At 34.3% G+C, this 18,123-nt stretch overlaps 2 protein-coding genes across 5 annotated transcripts in view; both read left to right on the top strand.

The window, feature by feature from the left end:
* Window positions 1-18,123, top strand: part of LOC134855437 (adrenodoxin-like) — a 327,732-nt gene that overhangs the window by 133,046 nt on the left and 176,563 nt on the right. The window lies entirely within an intron of this gene.
* LOC134855234 (cilia- and flagella-associated protein 61-like) overlaps window positions 1-18,123 on the top strand; it is a 96,439-nt gene that overhangs the window by 63,960 nt on the left and 14,356 nt on the right. Inside the window, exons 12-19 of one of the 4 annotated variants that reach the window (XM_063871694.1) lie at window positions 12,573-12,721; window positions 13,164-13,287; window positions 13,913-14,080; window positions 14,490-14,560; window positions 15,607-15,733; window positions 16,124-16,363; window positions 17,324-17,510; window positions 17,881-18,055. The exons of the other annotated variants lie outside the window; for them this stretch is intronic. Of the exons in view, the coding sequence (XP_063727764.1) occupies window positions 12,573-12,721; window positions 13,164-13,287; window positions 13,913-14,080; window positions 14,490-14,560; window positions 15,607-15,733; window positions 16,124-16,363; window positions 17,324-17,510; window positions 17,881-18,055 (1,241 nt within the window). The remainder of the gene's footprint in view (window positions 1-12,572; window positions 12,722-13,163; window positions 13,288-13,912; window positions 14,081-14,489; window positions 14,561-15,606; window positions 15,734-16,123; window positions 16,364-17,323; window positions 17,511-17,880; window positions 18,056-18,123) is intronic. 4 annotated transcript variants of the gene reach the window in all.

The raw sequence follows: 18,123 nt of genomic DNA, 5'->3' as shown, positions 1-18,123 counted from the left end.
GTACAGTTTTTTTGATAGTCTATCTGGCAAAACTTCACGAACATTGATTGCATTTAACTTAACAACTGCAGCTTATGTGTGCATTTTGGGCGAAACGTGCAATCATCTGATTTATCAAAGATCAAAAAAAAACTGAAAAAAAATTAAAACCTGCTAATGAAGGGCATGTATGTAAGTTCTAGCCTTGTTTAACAGATTGAATTTTAAGCAAAACTATATTGACAACAACAGTAAGACCAATGTGTTGCCAGATTATCAATATCGAGTAGGATTATGTTACAGGTTAAGAAATTAATGATAAGTTTTGTAAAACTATAACTATATCACACACTATATGTCTATGTAGCCATAGAAATACGTTTTAATGTTGTATCCGGTAATTTTTAGTATGTGGTCAACTATTCAGAAATCAGGAGCAGCAAAAAAAATTTGAGATGAATTGTTTTTCTATTTAAATTGGCACTTCTGATGGCATACTTTTGATCGCATAAGTGACTTTATACATATGAATCATTCTAAACAAATGTATATAACCAAAAAACATACAAAGAAGACATTAATCGTGCTTACAATTACAAATAAAAATTGATTAAAATGCCTATCTACACGCACTAATTTTACGTATCCAAATCTGATTGATAATCAGTACCCACTTACTTAGCATCTGGTGAAACAATCTAGAATAATGAAGAGAAGTAAAAAGAAGATTTTTGGATTGATTTTGACATCGAATTTTTTTTCCAATTACAGTTATTTATCCTAAATTGATTCGAAAACGTTTTGGAACGTCATGCTTGTACATCTTTTCTGATATAACATTTCCAATACAAGCAAACCGTAAAGCATGTAAATATTGAACATACAATGCCTCCAATTTACACATAATTATACTACTTTGTAGTATCTGGTTGAACATAGTACAGATACAACACCTAGTAAAATGTTCTAGAAAATCTCGACTAATCTGGAACTAAAGCTACATTGAGTTTGATTTGTGGCTTAACTCTTAGCTTTTGTTACACTTCTGAACATATATACAAAAAAATAACAATTACACATACCAATAAACACGCGTAAAAATTCAAACACAGACTTATATACATAAATTATAGTTTATTCGAACCATTCGCTTATCAGCTAGTGATAGATCATACACAGCGTAGCCAAATTGGATAAGTTTCCCAGCAGATAAACGAATTCTGGTAAGACTAAATCAGGTTAAAATTTAAAGGGATTATTTTTGAAAAACTTTCTGGTTGTGGACTGACATCTATACCCAATCATAAATCTCAATCAAACATAAGGAAATTTATGTGTTCAATTTAGATTATCCGCTGAATACAAGATATGAAAGTGAGCCCAAAACTATGCTGTGTTTTATTACTTGTCCGAAACTGTTCATTTTGAAGAAGAGTCGATAAAATTACTATCAAAAGTTAGAAAAGATGTGGTCTTGATTATCCAAAGAAAGCATTTGTCAGCTATTTCATTTCCAATTCATGATAAGGTTTGTTCTGTTTTAGCGCATTAACAACGCCTCTGCAGGCGCGTGCTTTCATAATTTGATTCAGAATTTTACCCGTTTCAATTCAATGTTTGCTCTCCGTTACCGCAAAACTTTAAAAAACTGTATGTTTAAGTTTTGACTGATTCCGCTCAAAAACGTACTATTTTTGACAAGACTGCTCACAGAGATTTTCTTTCCTTATTAGACAACAATTAAATTCAAAGCATGATAATTGGATCACTCTAAATCACATATTTTCCATTTAGGTTATCTTATTGCATTTATATCTCGTAAAAATATGGTTAAATATGGTTTAAAGGCCATCAGAAAAAATAATTTTTTGATCATCGGAGTTTAAATCATCGATTCAGCGCAAATAGCTAAAGTTATGCTAATCAAGGATCTAGATTTACTCATCTCCTTATGAGCGCATTTCTCTTTCGTAGAGACATATTGGATCTTCCCAGGAAGTCGAGATGCCCAAGTCGGCCTGCAAATGGAGCCACCAGCTTCACTTTGTTACTCTCTTTGCAGAAATTGGTCTAACAGTGAGCCCTTGGTGCAGTAGGCAGACAACCGATATTAGTCAAAAGTAAACGCCAGTTGCTCGCAAAAAAACAAGAAAAAGGATCGGAACGCATCAATCTCTGTTATACGTGGCGTCAATTGAAAAGTTTTCAGTCTGTTTTGTGTTTTGTGCTGTTTTTTTTTTCAAATAGTTATGTTGAATTTATTAATGTTTAGCTGTTTGTTTTGTAATCCAAATTAAACAAAACAAAAGAACAAAATTTTTTTTTGCTCCTAATTCTTTAAAATTATAAAAAATTTGTGTTTCATTTAGAAGCATGTCTAAAAAACAGTCGTTCTAGAAAATTCAAAATTGCAAGAGAAGATTGGGTTGTTGATTTTGCACAAATTTTAAAAATTTACTGAAAGTTTCCTTCATTACTGAAAAAATGAGTTGAACATCAGCTTAAAACAACTTTTGTTTTCTCTAAAACATACCCTTAACCGTTAATTTTATCATGGTTAAAAGATTATTTTCTAAGATACTATAGCTCAAACTATCGATATGGCATAAATACGGGGGAAAAAGATGAAAAAAAGAACAGTTGAACCTGTATTAATAGCTTTTTCAGAACCAAATATATATATTTTCAAACAATAAAAGTTTTGATGGCTTAGCGAGAAAACAACATAATGTGCAACTCTAGTCAATGTAACTAACCTGCAGCCTAATCGTCAACTGAAGATATATCAAACTACAGAACTAACAAATGAATAAAAAAAATCAAAGTTTTTTAAAAAAGATTACAATTCTTAGAACAATTGCTAAATTTTTTGTTTCGAACCAAAACTTCCACTGTCTTGAATTTTCTGTACAAGACTAAATAATTACTTGAAATCAATTTTCGATATGTCAAAAAGTTCTATTCGGAGCGTCGAACAAAAAACTTTCAACAATTTGTTTTGGAATTTTCCCGTGTTATGCAAGTTAGTAAGCCTCGGTTTTTTCTTCGGACAATTAAAAGCGCTTCTCATGACACACTGGTCAATTTTGAGTTGAAATTTTATACCGTTGGAAAATTCGTTTGGGAGATCAACAGACATATTAAAAAATTGTATATCGCCCTTTTTTATTTTTTCAAAGATAAACAACATTGCTAAATGGTGTAGATTAATTGGCTGAAAGCTGGCATTTCTTCGCAAATCTCTGCTTGCGACGTTTGCATTGTAAAAATCAAAGTGTGTATGTAGGTTTGACTGTATTTGAATATATTTATACGTAAAACGTAATGAATATATTTTTGTGTGAACATTTCTAGTAATCTATAAACAAATGCAAAAAAAAGTACTTTTTGTGTATGCGTGTATCTATGCAAGTTGATGTGTTTGTAAGTATGAGTACAATTTTTTTCCTTATGCGCGTGTAAACCAAAACAATTGTAACTAGAAGAATAACTATAACCCAACTTGAATTTTACTAATGTTTCTAGTTTTTCTTGAAAGTTAGACAAGATACTATAAGCATAATATATATGTACGCACATATGCTTTGCGTATGTGTGTATTTATGTAAACTGTATGTATCTATGTAAAAGTGTACAACTTTTTGCATGTATGAATGTAATTAATCATGTATGTACATAATGTTTGTGTGTACTCATTTGAGTATTTAGAAGTTACGTAAATTTGTATGTTTTTATGTAAGTAAGAACTCTTGGCTGCATGTCCGCTTGATTGAGTGAATAAATACAAGCATATTTTTTCAACCAATGTATGTTTTTAGGCAATTACTTATGCATATTCGTATATCAGTATGAAAGGCACGTTTATATGATTGTATGTAAAGACGTATGAATGCCAGTCTGTAATGCGTGATTCTTATTGTCTGAATGTGTGAAGTGAATGCAAGTTGGTTTGTGTGTTTACATGTGTTTGTATTTCAAAGGCCAGCAGAACTAATAAGTAAAATCTTTGCATGTATGAAAGCAAAACTTGCGTGTGTGTCTATTTATGTAAAATGTATGTATCTATGCAAAAGTATACAATTTTTTGCATGTGTAAATGTAGTTAATCATGTATGCACATACTATTTGTGTGTATTCATTTGAGTATTTAGAAGTTATGTATATTTTTATGTTTTTATGTAAATAAGAATTCTCGAAAGCCAATCCGCTTGATTGAGTTAATGAAGACCAGCAATTATTTTGTATCAATGTATGTTTTTCAGTTTAAAAGAAATTAAAAATTAGCTGGTTTGCAAATTGTACAAACTTATGATTGAAGTTTTATGTCTGTTTAAACGGAAAGTGTGTACACATGAGTAATTGCATGCTTGTAAAGTACATTCCATGTCTTTTTGTAGGCAAGTACTTATACATATTCGTATATGAGTATGAATGGCACGTTTATATGATTTTATGTAAACACATGTGAATGCCAGTCTGTAATGCGTGATTCTTTTTGTCTGAATGTGTGTATAAATTTGTCTTGAAAGTGTGAAGTGAATGCAAGTTGGTTTGTGTGTTTACATGTGCTTGTATTTTGAAAGTCAGCAGAACTAATAAGTGAAATCTTTGCATGTATGTAAGCAAAATTTTCGTATAATTGGTTGCAGGTTTAAAAGCAAGTAAGCAAGTATGTAAAATTTATGTTTGTATGGTAGTTTATTTGCATTCTTCTTATGTATAAGACTATGTACGTTTGTATTCATACCTTTAGTAAGACTTCATTTTTGAATGTTTGTATGTATAGAAGTATTTTTGCATATATGTATGTAATTTTGTACGTATGGTTGTATGAATGTCTCTAAGTAACTTTATATATGTATGTATATATGTAAGTTTGTATGTATGTATCTATGTATGCAGGTATGTATGTGTTTATGGAAGTTTGTACTTATGTATACATGTATGTATGTTTGTATTCAGTAAGTGTGTACGTAATTGTTTTTGTATGTAAGTTTGCATGATTAACCTTATGTAAGTATTTAATTGTGTATGAATAAACGTATGTTTGTAATAAAATACGCATGACTGTTTTTTGTGAGTATGCATTTAAGTTTGCAACTTATGAAAATGTTTTTAAGTTTTTTAGGTTTACAAGTATGCAGCTTTATATGTTTGGTGGGGTATATATGTTTGAGTTTAGTTGTAATCGTTTATGTTATTTCATATAAAAGTATATATGTAACTCAATCCAAATATGTAACTCGAATATTCTAGAATAATCAACCAGACACTATAATGACAGTTTTTTTTTTCATTTTCTTGATTTGCAAAACAATTTGATAATTTTTTTTAAAAAAATTTTCCGCGAAATATTTGATCTTCCAGGTATCCTCATTGTGAACATTTCACTTTGAAAAAGTTGCATATGTTGCATTGATAATTTCAATTTATCTGCAGTCAATGATTATGAAAAATGTTTCAAAATTGTAACAAGAAAGATCAGTTTTCAAGTTTTCACAAAATTTTGTCGATGGAAGCATCAAACAACAAGTCCAATTGGAGACAGCATGGAGTCCAAAGGTTTGATGAACTGCTGCTCATAGAGGTAAAAATTACGATAAGAAACTTATTAGAAAAAATTTATGGTTTGTTGAGGAAAATCATTGATCGTGCAAACATGCGGCTGGTAGAGCTGAAGACGGTAAGCGAGCAAAGTCTCAGTGACAGGTATTGTATATTTGAAAGATGATTGATCAATCTCTAAAAACCACAAATTTTCAATTGTTTTCAATTGAAAAATCATAATTTTGAATCAAAGTTATAAACCCACAGAAGTGAAGCAATTGTGTAATCAGATTAACAGTCAGTACCACTTTTTTTTTCAATTCAAGATTTATTTAGTCGATAGAGCTTTTTATGAAATAGCTCAAAATGCTTACGCCTTTTTTTGTTTGAAATTATAGCAAGTCTTTCTGCATTGAGGCTCAAAATTTTAATTCCTCAAAGTAAAACTGTCTAACAAACTTCTTATTGTCAAATTAAACATGTCTTTGTTAGTCGTTCTAGCTTAAGATAACACAACATAATTGACGTTTATCGAAATGCATTGAAACTACAAAATGGCACTTACAAGTTTTCGGAAACTGCTGTAGCCAAATTGGTGTGAAAGCGTTGTTTAGTGTGAAGCAGCTATCATCCTGACGGAATCCGAAGATTCAGGTAGAGTGTTGACGATAAGGTTTGATTTTTTATCTTAAAATTTCGAACAACTAACCGTTTTTCGAAGACATGTTTTGTTAACAGAGAAGACAAATATCCATGCGAAAATGAGAAGAAATATCATGATGCGAACTGTTTTGATACTGCTAATAGTGATCACCTCAAACATATATTGAAAGAAAGGTTGAACTCTTGATAACACAATTAGTTGCAGATGAATAATCGAATATTTTGGTCAAAAAGCCACCGTATTTTGAGAGACAATAGCGTAATCATGGAAACATTCAAAAGATCAGATTTATATTGAAAAACTCAAAATTTAATTTGTTGAACAGAGGGTTAATCAATGATAATAAATGATAGCGCTTCAAAATTTTGAAAAGAAAGCTCTTGCTAAAGCCCTTGCTAAAGCCAAATTGAGTTAATTAGAAGATACTGAGAACAGTTGACTAGATTGTAGTATCAAATTAAAAATTATTTAATTGCATATTCTTTTATTGGAAAAAACAAAAATTTTGGATGCTCAAATTATAACTCCGAACTCATATCAAGTTTTGAGTCTGTATCCATAACTTGTCTTAGTTTGTGTTCAGTCTTTCCCGAATGAATTTGCTCTAATTTGAATAACTACTTTCCTTAAAAGTCGCAAATACGTTTTTACCTGCTTTATTCGATGGTCACTCTGTGCTGTCGTATATATTGGCACACAAATAACAGTTTTCCCACAGTTTCTAGGTCCGCTTTGATGAATATTTTCAACATTTCTGTTAGCGCAAAAAAGTTAATAGGAAATACTAAACGTTTTCTAGAAGCCCCGAAAATTGTCTCCTTTTTATTATAAAAAGTGGTATATGCAAGTCTTAGAAATGGCTGCAGCAAAATTAATCGGCCATTTTGGTTTTCATCAGTGTTCTCGTTTTTCAAGATCTTAACCCACTTCAACTTATTAGCTCTTTCAACCTTTCTATTAAATCAAAGCTTTTGTCATAGATTTTAGAAGTTTTTTCAGTCTCCTGTAGACACGGAAAATGGAAATGTCGAAATTTTCAAGCCAATTTCATTATTTTAGAGTTTTCAGTGTTTCGTAATTTTTCTTTGTTTTTACCTTCATTTGGCTGAACGAAATTTTTCATTCTTATTTCGGTCAAATTGGTTTTTGCCTAAATAGAGGTGGCGGCCGCCGCACTTGACGAATTTTGCTTTCTTCGAGATTCAGTAATAAAACATGCATTTTTGAAGGAAATCGTTCACCGCAGCCAACAGTTAAGCTACGCTGCCAAATTCGTGTGCTTTCCTATATACCATATAGTTTGGTCGCATATAATAGGTATATAACGTCATTTTACATGTAAACAAACCAATACCCCCAACTTTAGAAGGGAAAACATGCACCGACCAAAACATAATTCCATTCCCGTTTCCACAACGTTCAGTGGGAATACTCAATAATATACCGAAGTTTTACATGAGGACTATTAGGTATAAAATTATACATGGTGACAATTAGGATTATTACATAGTGACCATTAGGTATAAAATTATACATGGTGACAATTAGGATTATTACATGGTGACCATTGCTGATCATTTAATACATGGTGACCATTATGATTTATACCTAATGGTCATCCATGTATGACAACCCCCCCCCGATCCTAGTGCACTATATGCATACTACTCAGTTATCTAGCTTCATATTTGGATCAGCAAATGACATTGTTGTTAAATCCACGTTCGTGTCAGCCTGGTCTTCTTTGCAATTCTTAATTCCCGTGGGCAAGCCTTTTAACGATAACGATTTCTGGTCACTTTGTCAAAGGCACAGTGTTTACTACTGTCTAAATGCTTTTGTAACTGATGATGATAGAAATAACCCAGGGGCGGCTTTGGAAAACTCGAAATGGGTACAATAAAAAGTGCGAGTAAGGAGTAGGTCAATATTAAGATGCGGATTAATTTCAAAACTAACCCCCTCGCCCCACTATCAAAAGGGGAGTTTTAAAAAATACCCCCCCCCCTCTCGCCCCAATATCAAAAGGGGAGGTTTTAGTGCTTGAAGAGCCGAATGTCCGAACGTTATGTCAGTCAATCAGAACTCTGTTTTCAAAAATTCGTTGAACAAGTTTAAAGGACGTTGATTGTTAGGTTTTTTTGCAAGTTCAGTCCTTTTTTCATGAGACTAGGCTCAGTACTAAATCAGAATGTACATAACAATACAACTCCAAAAGTACGTAAGCCAAATATTCTCCGCCACACGCTGAAGCCCTCCAAGAGCGGGGCTAAGGAAAGGGTAATTGAGAAAACAGTTTTTGAAAATGTATTCGACCTCTTTATCTTTTTTCGGCCTAGCCAATTATTTGCTCTTTTGAAATGCCAAAATACCTAATTTTTATAGAAACTTCTTGTAGAAATATTAATATTGATCCAGATATGACATTTTTTAAAACCGCTCCTGATATAATCCAGCATATCAAATACAAACAGGCGATAGATTTCGTGCCCGAGATCCGGCTATAAATCTATTTAACAAACTGAAGACATATATTATAGAAGAATGCGACCGTCTCTTTGAACCAGTATTTGAGCAACATAACCATTTTTTATTCATAGAAGGCTGTTGCGAAGGTCAATTCTACTATTATTTTACATATGGGTTTAGGGAAGCTTTACTTACACCGATGGAGTATATGGCAAAACTTTTTGACTATTCCGAGGAAGGTAAACATCTGAATTACATCTTATCGTACTATGACCATAAATGTCAGGTTAATATAATCACCGAGTTAGGTTTTGGAGTCGGAGCTCTTAGAAGAGCGAATCATATGCGTGGAATGATAGACGAACGTCAAGGTATCCCTTATATGTTAAAAATTGGACACGAATGGACTACAAGAATACCGTATGAGAATCCGGGTGATTTCGTTACTTTCAGCTGGTTCAAAACGAATGTAGTATGTCCAGATCAGCCCTGGATTTGTGGAAATCAAAACAATTCATCTTCCTCGCGAGGTGGAAGATGGTGACAAAGATTTGACGGACACAGACGAAACCAGAGTCACTTACGATTAACCTAGCATATTGATTTTATAAATTTTTTAAATCGCCAGCTGGATGAAAAAAAAACCTTTTTTTTATCACTGTTTTCCCAAGTTGGACAAGTTCAAGTTGATTAGTGTCAAGCAAAAAAAGCTGTTTTGGAAATTGAAGGCGCCTGAAGTTGATGTATATCGTTCTTTCAAACTGGGAAACTAATTTTACGGTAACGGTCGTTTTGTATTGTCAATGAAATTATTTAGGTCGTGTTGCTTTTTGTTGAGAAAAATATTATGATGAACCTAATGAAGACTTGCATGAGCTATGAGGTTTTTAAAATAATATTTCAGGAAAAGTCTGAAAGGTTTGTTCACGCTTAATATTAATTTTTCGCAGTTTGTTTTTTCATATCTGAAGATAGATTCTATAGGTAATTTCAAAGAAGTATTTTGTCAGCCTCTTTGAGTCAATTGGACCTTTTCCAACTTGTCTGTTGACTATGTTTTCCTTTTGATGCTCCAACCATTGAAGATGGGGAGGAACTTGGTATTCGGGTGTGTTTTAGTCTTCTTTTCTTTGTGTTTCCACGCAACTTAAGATACCACAAATAATCATTGTAACGGGTCGAGTGATATAACACATTGATGCCCTTTCAGTCTTGATTCGAACGATATTACAAAAATTTCAAAAAAATATGCCAGAGTTGAGTAAAACCGGTTTGAAGTTATTAAGTTTCTAATTAGCGATCAAAGCGACCGAGAAACGTTCGTTAAATGAAAAGTGGTCATGTTTGACTTAACTGAACGAAAACTAGTTTTGTAAGCTACATTTAGCGCTTTGGCATTAAAATTTTCTAGTATTGAAAAACTATTGCAAAACAGAAAATTTTCGTTTTTGATTTCTTTTATTGAAGACTGTTGTAAATCATGCCTAATTATTCCCTTGCTACGCTTGTGTATAGTTATTTTTTCACATCGCTTCAAGACATGGCACTAATGTGATAAACTTAGTGTTTTAAAGAAATGTTCTCGTATTTTTTAAAGAGTCAATGAAAGTTGTGAAGGCATTTAGAAAGGTCGTGATGATTTTTTGTTTCATTTTCAGGAAAAGTCTAAAAATTGTTCCGACGCAAATTTGATTTTTTTTTGTGGTTTGACTTTTGTTTAAAGAAAGGCAAAGTCCACTGTCGAACAGCTATATGGTAAAGGTTACGCAAAATGTGAATGACTGCTATTTCCGAAAGTCGATTATAATTCTAAGACTCTTATTCAGAGCAAAGAACATAGTGGCTTTTTAAGAGTCGATGAAATTATTTCAGACTCTATACAAGTCGCGATGATTTCTTGGTTTTTTCCAGAAAAATTTGTTGACGCTGTTTTTTCCGAGTTTTGACCTTTTCTTTTTAAGTTCAGTTCATTTGTTTTGTTAAAAGGAAGGCAAATTTCACTCGAAAGCATAAAGGTCACCAAAAAAAGTGAACGACTTCTAATTTCGAAATTGGAATTTAATTATCAGATTTTTCAGCGAAATAAAATTTTTTACCTATTGATCCAGTTTTCTCAAATTGGGTTAATTTTATCAAAAAGCAATCATTAATTGTTCGTAAAGTACAAAAAACATTTAAGGGCGTATTTTTTTCTTTACAATTCAAAAGTCGTTATTTTCTTTATGATAGAAAACTGTCATTGGAAATGAAGTGATTATGAATAAGCTAGATATTGGATCTGTCAAAATTTTTATAATAATTCAAACTATTATCAAAAAGATATCTGGCCTCGAAACCCAAAGTATTGCTAAAGTGATTCTAGCTAACAAAATCAACTTGAAGCAAGGACAAATTCGTTTCTCTTGTGTTTTCTTCAAGTTTGTGCGTGGCTTGAGAAAAGAATTATACGAAAGCATAGAAAGTTAGCGAGTTAGGTATACTTTGGAAAAATTTGTTTCCGAAGTTTTTTCGTATTATTTCCAAATGAAGCTTCCAAAACTAGTTCTCCTGGGGTAAATCTAATTGTCACTACTTGAATGAAAGTTGAAAGTCAACTTTTGTGCGAGTAGGTCTTATAAGACCTTCTTGCTCGCTTTACTCGCTCGAAATTAGACTAAGGTGAATTAACAGTCACTGAACCTTGTGAAGACTATTTTATAGGTCTCTGTGATTTTTTTTTCAGGAATTTTTGCGTTTTGACTTTTGATTTCTTTATGAGATCAGTTCAATTCTTTTGTGTAAATGAAGGCAAACTCCACTATCGAACTGTGGAAGTGTAAAGGTCACGAAAAAGATTTTCCAGCGAAATTTTTTTCCTATCGATCCACCATTCTCAAAGTGGGTTAGTTTAGTCAAAATAAGTGCCGTTCATAAATTGTTGTTGAAGTTCCTAGAAATTTAGGATTATTTATTTTTTGCTTTGAAATTCAAAAGTTGAAGTTTTTTTCAAAAAGTAAGTCATTTTTTGTTTCCTTGCGTTGATTGACTCTTTTCCAATTGTCTGTTGGCTATGTTTTTCAAACCAATCTTTCTCGATACCGATCAAACTTTTGGAATTTTTTCTTGTCATTCGAATGTTGACTCGGAGTGCTTTAATATATTATATCGCTCGAGCCATTCTAATGATTGTGTGGTACCTGATTTTTGCGAAAACAAAGTATTTATTTCAGTTAAAACACCCGGAAAAAAGCTTTCATTTTTTATCATTGAAAAAAATTGACACAGTTTAAGCCAATAATCATCCTCTGGAAGAGTAAGTTTTACCAGTTGATTCAAGTTGTCATAATTGACGTGACACAATTCTAGTTTTCGATAGAATACCTTGTCTGAGAATAAAACAAGCCATGGCTGAGCGGTTACGGCCAGTGACTGTTGATATGGAGCTCCGGGTTCAAGTCATGTAGTGCCTGAGATATTTAACTTTGAAGGTGTTTTTCAGGGTGTTCGTGAAGTGCGTCTTCACCTCTGTAATAATTAACAATGTGTTCGTGTCATCGTAATTGCAAATTCATTTCAAAAATGGAAATGTTTTGCAATAATATCGTCAAAATGTGCAGCTTGTTGTTAGAGGCTTCTGGTCCTCAATCAACATCCTTCTTTAATTGTTGTTGCTAGTTTGGTCTTTATCTACAGCTTATAAAAATTGATGGATAACCCATAAATTCTAATCTTTGTCGATGTTGAAACATATTATTATTTTGAGTTCGGGTAGCGCTTTGATACCCTTACGAGAGGTTGAATTAAATTTGAATGCAGTTTAATTACACGTAGAATGTGTTGAAAATTATACATGAAAAATAATTTTTATGCTTGGTGTGGTTTTAAAATCATAAAAGATCCACTATTCTCTTTAATGAAAATGGCTGGTTTTTAGGACTTGGCGGCTGAGTACAGTGTGGGAGTGATGGAGATGTCACTTCTCTCTTGTGCCCAAGATGCCACTCTTCTGAGAGATACTCTTTCCCATTTGACTGAAGCCATCTGCAGAACTCATTATGGACTGAGCACTCCTTCACTACCTGAGTAAGTCACTAACACGTTAAGCAGTTCGAGATCCCCCTCTGTGAAACCACGTTTGTTTGAGGTTTTGCGTTCTGGTCGATACCGATGAAAATCGGAGGTTATTAAGAAAACAATTTAATTTTTTCCGCTCAGAGAAGTCTGAAAACGAAGCAGAAGGTCTCATGACTATCTCTCAGGCTAATGTTTAATGGTTGTAAATGCGGTTTATAACAAGCACTACTGAAATACTAGCCTGAAGACAATTTATTATTTATTATTATTACGTTTGCTCACAACGTCCGATCGTTTTTGAACTTGCGATAATAACTGACTTGCGAATTGATGAAGCATTGCATGCATATTTGTTCTTCACAACCGACCTTGTTAAGCCGCACGTTGCATTATAAAATAATGCTTATGTGAGTTGGAAGAAAAGGAAAAAAAGAACGTCGATTTGTTTCAGTGACGATGAAGGTCATCACTCGGGTGATAAATCCCACTCGACGAACAAGTCCAAGACCTCAACCAGACCGCCGGTCTCACTCTCAACCATTGCAGCCCCAGTCCCATTTGTGCCAGAATACAAGGTAATCCGTCATATCCACTTTTATTTTTTTTTGAAATAATCAACATGATGTTTTAACCCTGAGATATAAGCAGCTTTTGGAAAAGCTCATCGTGCTTGTAATCGAAATTTCATTCTGCCGAAAAAATCTTCAATTATTTCCCCTCCCCTGCGGTGCTTACTAGAAAAGAATATCCAACGCCAACGCTACATAAATGACTTATTTTATGGTCACTATGATGTAAATATTGTACCTAGGAGTAGTTGAAGAGATCTCTTGATCAGTAATAGTGAAGTCCATGTAAATAAACAATGGAAAAAATAAATTTTTATATGAAATACACTTTCTGTAGAAATTAAAAAACTCAGCCATGAATTTAAGTTGAACTTTAAAATATTTATTTCTTTTATCAGCATTTTTTTCAAATGGAAATCAATTCACACGGTTACGTTGCGAAAAGTAGACATTCTATAAAGCAGACACGTTGTAAGCCAATCAGAATAGAGAAAAGAAAATACTCGGTACGTTTGTTTTTTAAATCTCGATGGTGATTGGCTTACGACCTGTCTACTCTACTTTATGACATGTAACTTTTTAACCGCACTCTATTGCCCATGACTTTAGTTGAACTAGTTTATTACAACAGGGAGAGAGCAACTGTTTCTGCATCCAACTGTTCTGCATGAGGGAGGAGTTGGAGACCAGAAGTGGGGACTTCCTAGCCAGTGCATTCCAGTGTTACCCGGACAGAGACTACTGTGTGTTGACTGTGCCCCATTTGGTGCCGGAGTTCATGCTCCTGCAACAATTTGTGGTGAGTAAATTCTTGCTAGTGGTTTTCATATGAGTATAAAAACTCATATGGTTAAAGGAATATTATCGTCATTCAGCTTTACAACGTGTTTTGAGTTCGATAATGGGAAGATACGCTGGTTAGATTTGGAGCCGTTCAAAAATCTTCGAATAAAATTTTCGAAAATGCTGGTTAGATTTGGAGCTGTTCAAAATTTTTTGGATAGAATCATAGAATAAATCAAAAATGATGACATCTATGTTTTTGTATCGGTTGATTCCGTTACTGGATAACGCATGGTTTCTTTTTAAGGAAGGTATTTTTGGCTCTTTTTTAACTTGATAAATAACCTTGTAGTCCTTCAAAAGATACCCTTTGGTATTCTTCGACGGAATCAATGAGACACTGTTGACGATATGTGGTTGTTTAGAGAGTGACTCCGCGTGTGCAGAGTAATCTGGGCCAGGAGTTGTACATCTTCAACCGATATGGACTGCTCAGGTGAGTTCGTTTTACCTTCAAGCCTCGTGGATTTGTTCGTGGTGAACTAGATTCAAATCTCACATCTGTCATCAAAAATTGGCGATTGGTGGGGACCTAGTGTCATTCGCCTCCTCAAGGTGGGATCGGCTGCGGATAAATGGATGACATTATCCTTCCCCACGGTTGGTCAGGCGTGGATCAGGACCGGGAGCTAATAAAAATTGGCGAACTAGTTTGTGTTACGGCAAGCCCCGAAACATAACATTTATCGTAATTTTATTGGAATTTGAGTAGCTTTTTCGATAGAAATGTGGATCTTCTTTGTGTTTTTTTTTTACAAAACTGATTCTCGGAGGTCTCCTGAAATTTTTTTATAAACTGGGGTATAACATGTAACAGGTGACAATTGATAACATAAGACAATTCGTAACAAGGTATTGGCAAGGATGATAGGTAAATAAGACGACAGGCCATTAAGACGACAAGACATTAAGACGACAAGATATTAAGACGACAAATAAATGTTATTACATTTAAAATGAGCTGTTTGAATTTGAGCAAATTGTATTTCTCAGAAATACAATTGGAGAATTGCGTAGAGCGCCGTCTTAAAATCCCACCAAAAGAGGTCGTCTTAACAGCTTTAGTCTTATTGACCGGACATCATCGGCAAGTAGCGACCACTTGCTCTGCTGCGCTGAAATTCGACATGAAAGTTTGTGTGCGGGAATCAAAGTGCCGCTGTACTTATTGTTAAGAATTGTCGCCTGTTACGATTTGTCTCCTCTTTTTTATGGAGTTCTCTCGACAAACTGACGAAACGTTGTCCAAACTCATTAGGACTATTCTTTTCCACAAGGGATGGGCCAACATACGAGATTTTCAGCGCATCCTTGAGAACCGTTGTTGTGCTCCTGCTTAAGAACTACATGCAATTTTTTTGGTTATTTTTCTGGGCTGGTTAATGTTGCTTCACCCTCAAGCAACGAGCACGGATCATGGGTTAAGTAAGTTGTAAAATGATGAGTAAATTTAAAATTTGTGTTGGGTTTGTTATGTTCCAGTGACTTTGAGGTGCGTCCGTGTCTGTCGGCTGATCTGGCCCAGATAGAGAGACTGACAGCTGGACTGGAGCACAGAGATAGGATGCTGGCTGATGTCAGACAGTACAACGAGGCTAGGAGAGACAAGGTTTGTATTATTCCAATCATCAATATTGTTAAATGACAAGTTAAAATCAGTTTTTGATTGTATGTATAATTGTTATTTAATTTTCAAGTTATAATAGTTATAATGATACAAAACGGCGAAAGTGGGCAGAGTTTTTCTGAGCACTGTATTTATATTTAGAATGAACGATTCAAATAATGCCGACATGGTACGGAAAAGTAGCGCCGTTTTCCGATTTCTGGCACCAAAAATTACTCATCGACTCTGACGTTGGCTTTGTCATAAAATTTTTCATTATCGAACGATTGTTTCTGAGTGGTGTTCCAACTGTATGTTGGCTATGTTCTTATTTCTCAACGAAAACTGCCGAAGGTACAGTTCACTTAAGTAATTTGTTGGTACTGTGTTTAGGACGGCACCCCTCTTCATGCCTTCTCAGCCTGCGTTGGGGGCCCTGGACTGCCCAACTCCCCCAAACAGGTGGTGGGAATCTGTGTTGTGAGACAGGAAGAACAGATAGAGTATCTGAAGAGTTGTTTCAACATAGAGGACTTTGTGTACTATTCGCACCATCAGAGGAGTGAACATGGACATCTGCACCATATGGTGATGAATCCGATATTCCACCATCTAACAAGGACATTCCTGAAGGTAATTAACAGTTTTTGCTTGAAAATTATCTAGGAAATAAAAAATTCAGCTGAATAAGAATTGTTGGTTAATCTGGTAGTTGATACAAAATATATTAAAATCTTGATAAATGTTTTATTGCCACATTCGTCATTCGTGAAGGTCAATCCCAAAATAAACAAGATTGCTCATATCAGGGCGAAGCCGTGAATGTTCCGACTGCCTTTTAAGGTTTATGGAGCAGTAATAACATTAAAAAATTAAATGAAATAAAAAAATGAAAATTTTTTTCTAAAATTTGAAATTTTTCTATGAAAATCATCCCCCCACACGCAGAAAAATTACAAAAAGATAGATTTCGCTGCTTGTAACAAATCAATTAAGGCAAATAAGCTTCTTTCAACCATTTTGGAACGATTTATAAGACGGATTAAGTCTCGCTTACGCGTTAATAGCGCGAAAGATATCGCCCGTTAATTGGCCAAAATGACAATTGTTAAACCCCCGTAACTCTACGAAAAGTGATTACAGGTGAAAAATCTCTTCAAATTTGAGCTCAGGACAACAATGCCTTTCGAGTGATGTGTTCGGAGACGTTTGTCCAAAGATATGTAGTGAATGTCATGAAAAGTTTTCTTCTTTTTGTAAACTTTGTGCTTTTTCGTTGCAATTGATTTAGTTGAAGCATTTAGGAAGAACGTTAGGTTAAGGTCTCCCGTCAGTTTCTTAGAGCTTCCCGATTGTCTAGCTGCCTTCTAAAAACATCAATGAAAATTAAATTTATGATTTTACATTTTTTACGAAGACTTTTCGAAAGGTAAGTATGTAGGATGTGTTCTTGATTCTGTTTTTTCTTTCAAAAGCGGACGTCTAGCCCGGAGAATTTTTGATTCCCATCCAGTTGTTTTTTAATTAGCAGACAAATGTTGGTGATTGTGATTTTATCTCCATCAAATTATCAATACAACTTCCCCATTTTAGGAAGTGATGCGTCTGGATGGTAAGTCGTGTCTGTACTACCCAGTGTTCTCCCGCCAGTACAATGAGGAGACAGGGGAGAGGGAGTACTCCGAGGAGGAAGCGAGACACACTCTAGTCACGTGTCTGGGGGAGATGGTACCTGTCAGACCCAGAAGACAGATATCATACCCACTGCATATGCTACATGGTAAGACTCGTTTCACCTTCTTCAGAAATTTGAATTGCGTAAAAATGCAGCAAAAACACTCAGTCCTTCAGAGTTTAAAAAATGTATTTACGTTTTTGGTGTTGTATTGCTAGATTCCTATGAAAGTTTTACATCACAGAATGCTATCCGAAATCACTAAACTCAACTTTTCTAGTTAAAAAGTTCAAGTCGTTTGTGTATAAAACTCAAGAAGTACCGCCACAAGTGAGCTAAAAATATTTGTATCAGAATTTTGGATTTTTTTCGGTATCGAAACAAAAGTAGTTCAAAAGTCTAACAAAACTCAATTGTTTTTACGACGGAAGGTTGCTGGCCCGAAAAATCGTGTAGTAATTTAAACTGGTTTTAGGCAACGTTCCATCGGAGCGCGTACTGAGGGAAACACACCCGTTCGCGCTGTACTCTCTCAACCGGAAATTGGTTCTGGAGCCCAAAATAGCGATCAATGCCAGAATAGTGGTGGTGGGAGCATCCGACACCAGCCTGGCGTTTCTGGAGTCCCTGGTGTTCAGTGCACATTTGAGGCGAGTTCTCGGATTACATTTGTCGGGTTGTAGTTTTAATGGGTTCATAGAGAATAGTGTTCTGTAAC

The sequence above is a fragment of the Symsagittifera roscoffensis genome, chromosome 10, assembly GCF_963678635.1.
Source record: "Symsagittifera roscoffensis chromosome 10, txSymRosc1.1, whole genome shotgun sequence".
NCBI lineage: Eukaryota > Metazoa > Xenacoelomorpha > Acoela > Convolutidae > Symsagittifera > Symsagittifera roscoffensis.
The sequence above is the reverse complement of the archived record's forward strand: the minus strand, read 5'-3'. Positions and strand labels throughout refer to the sequence as shown.